The 5721-nt window shown below is 35.0% G+C and overlaps 1 protein-coding gene across 1 annotated transcript; it reads left to right on the top strand.

Annotated features, from left to right (window-relative positions):
- Positions 1-433: 433 nt before the first annotated feature.
- Positions 434-1436, top strand: LOC133830468 (uncharacterized). Its single transcript, XM_062260445.1, has 2 exons — positions 434-785; positions 877-1436. The coding sequence occupies exons 1-2, from the start codon at positions 624-626 to the stop codon at positions 1318-1320; spliced, it is 606 nt and encodes a 201-aa protein (XP_062116429.1). The 5' UTR covers positions 434-623; the 3' UTR covers positions 1321-1436.
- The last annotated feature ends 4285 nt before the right edge of the window (positions 1437-5721 follow it).

Raw genomic sequence — 5721 nt, 5'->3', positions numbered from 1 at the left:
GGTTTATATTTTAAGTTTTGTAGTTTAAATTTTAAAGAATTGTGATTTAGATTTTATGTCTTGATATTTACATTTTAAAGAATAATTTTTCATATATTGAATACAATCCTATAAATAAAGTTGTCACACATATATATAACAGCATAAAAGTTTTAGTTTTGCAACAACAACCTTAATTTCTATAAATTATTTTTACAAATACTTAGAAGACATTTCAAAACTAGTACTATTTGAGTCTAACATGAGTTGTTATAAGCTTAGAATTCTTTTTTAGACATTTCAACGAACAATTAAAATTAATTTCCAATAATGAATAAAATTTAATAAATATATCTAGTTTCTAATTTTAATTTACCACTCCAGCAAACAAAGTACTAATTTGTCAACTTTTCCTTATAGAATAGCGTGAGTTTGGGCCTAATATATTGGGCTTAACTTGAGTTCATCCCTTTTCGTTTAATTGGAAGAACGATAGATAGATAAACCTATCTGTAATGTGATTGGTGAACGCAATTTGAGCCCCAGATTAGATTCCAGTTCACCCCCAAAAAGACATAACTCTCATGATTTCGTACCATTCCACGTGGCAGTGAAAGAATACCCAGACCCAGAACTCTTCTGCCATGGCCATCAACGCAAGCTCCTCTTCTGCTTATCTTCTCCAAAATCTCGATCATCACGCCAAGAAAAACTTATTCCCGTCCTCTAAACCTCGTCATGGTTATGGCTATGGGAGCTATTCGCCAAGAACATCTACAATCGTGGCTATGGCACCCAAACAGAAGGTAAGTATAAGTACAGGACACGAGATTACTACGATTCTGTTTGGTAGCTGAGAAAATACAAGAAAAATAATGTTTTGTGTGTTTTTCTTAGGTGAACAAGTACGACAATGGCTGGAAGAAGCAGTGGTTTGGAGCGGGAATCTTCTACGAAGGATCGGAGCAGGTGGACGTAGATGTGTTCAAGAAGCTGGAGAAGAGGAAGGTTCTGAGCAACGTGGAGAAGGCTGGGCTGCTTTCGAAGGCGGAAGATCTTGGTTTGACGCTGTCTTCCATTGAGAAATTGGGGGTTTTCTCCAAGGCGGAGGAGCTAGGACTGCTCAGCTTGTTGGAAAAGGTGGCGAGCTCGTCGCCTTCGGCTTTGGCATCGGCGGCGCTGCCGATTCTGGTGGCAGCGATAGTGACGATCGTTTTGATTCCCGATGACTCCGCCGGATTAATAGCGCTCCAGGCAGTGCTCGCCGGTTCGCTTGGGGTTGGTGCCGCTGGCTTGTTCGTCGGTTCAGTTGTCTTGGGTGGCTTGCAGGAAGCCGATTGATTTTATTTTTGTAAAAAAAAAAAAAAAAATTAGAGAGGGGACCATAATTTGTGTATGAAATTTGCTATATTAGATTTTGCATGGAAAATTAAATTATTATAACTTAACAATGCAAATGCAGCGTATAATGATATTAATATAATGTTCATATAAATTATATATTATTATTTTATTGAGGAAAAAAATTATATATTATTGGTTTGTTAATTATTATTTAATTTAGTCTTTTGAAGGATCAGCCTTCCTAATTTTATAGTTTCATTTTTTCTTTCTACAGGGAGCTTCTTTGTAAGAGTTATTTTTGACCCTATTGGAAGTGATGTTTCTATTCTTCGGCACATCACCAGAAATTATAATTAATTTTTTTTTTTATGATAGTCCAAATAATAGTTATAAAAGACATTTCACTAATTTTTGAAATATAATAAATAATTTAAAATGTCGAAATTTGTTAAAACAAAAATATCCCTAATAATATAGACAAAAATAATACCAATAGTTAAGAATTTTACATGACATATATATATGGGGCATTTAGAAAGTGAATAATAATATATGTCCCCTTTTAAAAAAAGTAAATATATGTTATTAAAATCTAGGGATGAATAATGGGTAAGATATATAAAAAAAAAAATCAAATTGTTGTTGTCCAATTATTGGCGGTCCAGTTCAATATTCCTAAATTTTTAATAAGTTGTGGACCAAATTTTGGTCCATTAATATCCCTCCTAAAGTTAAACATTTCACTTGGCCTTTGTCTAAACATATTTTGCCTACTTCTATTAATCTTTTTAAGAGGAGGAAACCGTAACTCTGCTTTAACAAGGTGTTACAGAGCTTTAAAAATTTGGGAGCGTACTAAGTTTGGTAATTTTATTCGGACTAATTTGGCTCTTGATATTCAGGATTCGATTTTTACTACTCATCTTACCTTTTCACAGGATGATTTTCAGCGTTTCTTGATGCTGCTTTGGTCCATTTGGGATGCTAGAAAACTCTTTCATTTTTCAGGAATATCACTAAATCTGATCAAGAAGTCATTGAAGGTGCTTTGTCTATTCTTGAAGAATATCAAGTTGAAATTTGCAACAAGGATTGCGCCAACTCTCCAAACTGCCAGGTTTCAAACTTTGCGTTCACCAATGGGATCCTTCAAGTTAAACACTGATGCTGCTACTACTAAAACATGCAATATGGCGGGCTTAGGAGCAGTCGTCAGAGATCATTTTGGTAATGTTGTTGCTGGTTTTGCTTCCAAGTTGGATTATGTTTGCCTTGATCCTTTGTATGTAGATCCTTGCCCATTGCCATTGTCGAAAGAGATTCAAAACTTCTGGTCAGTAAGGTCTTAAATTCAGCTATGGACTATTCACCACTTGGGGATTTGATTTCGATCATTAGGAGTTCTTCATATAATTTCCCTAATGTTTCTTTGTACCATGTCTTTAGAGAAACTAATATTTTGGCTCATAATATAGTATTAGAACCAATAAGTTGTTATTCATTTAATTAGTTTGTTAGATTAGATTAGCTACTTTGTTATTTTGTTATGGTTCTTGTATCACTCTCTCCTTTACAAAAACTCTTAGCTATATATAGCTACATTCTTTAAGTTGTAAGGCCTAAGGGATACAAAACACACATTAATAAAAAGGTCTTTTCCTTCTAATATGGTATCAAAGAAAACCCCCTAATGGCCCCACCATTCCTAAAGCTCCATTAAAGATCGTTTAGACCAGAAATCGCACCACCATTCCTGAAGCTTCTCCAGCGCCGCTGCCTACTGGTCTGGTGTTGTCGCCTGATTCTTCTGCAAATCCAAACTCAAGTCTTCAACAACCAGATTCTGGCAATCCTTTTTTTTTTTTTATGAATCTGGCGAAGGTCCAAATGTGGCTACCTCAAATCGCTACTTTGCTTTCACATCTCCCACTTGTCCCCAACATGAAGATGTGCAAAGCCCTTACTTTATTGGCAATGGTGACTACCCGTTTAACGCCCAAAACGTGCATCCACTAAGCGGTGGTTGTAGTATAGATCGGGCGGTCGACTCCACAAGGAGGCAAAGAAATAAAGTTAATCAATAAATAAAGTTAAGAGATAAATAATATGAGGAAAATATAACAAGTGATATTTTTGTTGTTTTTTAGATTTAAAAATTAGAAATAAAGATAGACTAAAGTGTGATGTAACAATAGGTAACAAGTAGGAAGGATCAAGAGTCACCAATATGCATAATTATTTATTTGGATCTTCGATTCACAAAAATTACACAAATAAATAGTTCACATCCCAACTATTCATTTGGAAGATTTAACATTGAAGCACAAATATATTTCACAAAAATGTATTCAAGTGATTATTATTATATACTATGGAAGGATGAGATAAATCTTATGAGAAATCTAAAAATGACATTATACCATTGGCAATAATGCAATAAAAAATTGGACATAAAACCGAACACAAATATTACTTTTACTATTTATAAAATACATAGAAAGAGCATGACTAATTCTATATAGATTTAGCAAAAGCAAATATATATGAATGAGATGGAGAAAATGATAAAGATATTTTCTATATTATTTTCACTAATTTGATAATACATAGAAAGTACTTGACAAAATCTATATACTATTAGTAAACATAAATAAAGATAACAAGATGAAGAAATAAAGATGAAAGAAAATAAATCACTCAAATATATAAACTTTAAGCACATGGTGAATCAAAATACCAAACAAAGTCATAGTGCATATAGGATCATCCTAACCTTCCTAAGAATGTTAGTCTCTTATGCTAGACATTTTCATGAAATTCTAGAGAGACAATATGAGAAATGAGACTAAAATTTGGTAGAGTTTTGCTACCTAAAAATTACATATCAAATGTGAAAGAAGAGTCCCTATTTATAGAGGGTGAAAATGACTAAAAAGAAATTAAATAACAAATGGGGTTTACAAAATAAATCTGAAATATTAATAATAAAATATGATTTTGAAAAATCAAATCTTATTATTAATATTAACCTAGTTATTTTGGTGAATAGTCATTTTGTCATTGTTCTAAAACACCACAAAATGTGAGCTTTAAAGCTCAAAATGGGAGGTCCAAGGCCCAAAGAGCACACAACGTGGTCTGGTGGCAGCTGGAAGTGTTGACCAAGTGCAGCCAATCAGAACGCGCCACCTGTCCAGGCTGGCTGAAGGAAAGGGCCACACGAACCGGATCAAGCGCGGGTTGGGCTGGAGGCTCGCAGGTTGGACCTTCGAGGTTGCTGGGGAAGGCTGAACTCGGGCTGGGCCTTTGGGGCTGCTGGGTGGCTGGGACGCGTGGTAGACAAGGGGCGCGCCAAGTGGCGCCACAGGTGAGAGGAGAGAAAAGGTGGATTGGGCTTGGGGTCATTTGGGCCTTGCTCTTGGACTCCAAGAATGCCATTTTTCAATTGATTTTCATATTTAACTCTTTATTTCTTCTTTTTTTTCTTTATACCAAAATGCAACTTTAATTCCTACAAAATAACAATAAATTATATCATAATCAAATATTTTCATTTATAAAATAAATGATATTAATTCCATGAAAATATTAATTAAGCTTAATTTATTTTGACCATTAAAATTAATAAATATGCATTTTTCACCACTAATCACCACCCAAGTCGCATTCTTGCCTCCCCACCTCTAACCGAGAAGAATTTTCCATCTTAGAGGCGTGACTTTCGTCTTTCCATCGAGGCTAAGAACAAAGCATCTTTTCTCAATGGCGATCTTCCCCCTCCTTCTACAACAGATCCAAACTACAACTCTTGGCGAAGATGCAATGAAATAGTGATGTCTTGGCTCCTCCACTTTGTTTCCCCTGAAACCAAGACAAGCATAATGTATCTTGAGACTGCTTCAGCCATGTAAATTGAGTTGAACAACATATTCGATCAAGGAAACGGGCTAAGAATCTTTGAGCTACGTATCTCTCTCATCAGCCTTCATCAAGGTGATGACTCTATAAGTACTTACTTTACGAAATTGAAATCCATATGGGATGAGATTCATGAACTTAGACCTCGTATACCTTGTACTTGTGCTGCCTCTGCTAATAATTTTGATCATCACAATCAAGATCAAGTTCTTCAATTTTTGATAGGGTTAAATGAATCTTTTCATGTTGTCCAAGCCCAAATCTTGATAGACCTTTTCCCAAACCTTGCCAAAGTCTTTTCTATGGTTATTCAAGAAGAAAGACAAAGAAAATTAGGTCCAACCCATACCAATCTCATTGCTATAGCGCAATCCACATATCCTTCTCAACATCCTAAACCAAACCCCCCATCTTCTACCAACCCAAATAACCAAAATGCAAGGAACAAAAGATTCGACCCACTTGCACCCACTACCAAAA

The sequence above is a fragment of the Humulus lupulus genome, chromosome 4 (genome assembly GCF_963169125.1).
Source record: "Humulus lupulus chromosome 4, drHumLupu1.1, whole genome shotgun sequence".
Taxonomy (NCBI): domain Eukaryota; kingdom Viridiplantae; phylum Streptophyta; class Magnoliopsida; order Rosales; family Cannabaceae; genus Humulus; species Humulus lupulus.
Note: the sequence above shows the minus strand (reverse complement) of the source record. Positions and strands in the feature narration are given on the sequence as shown.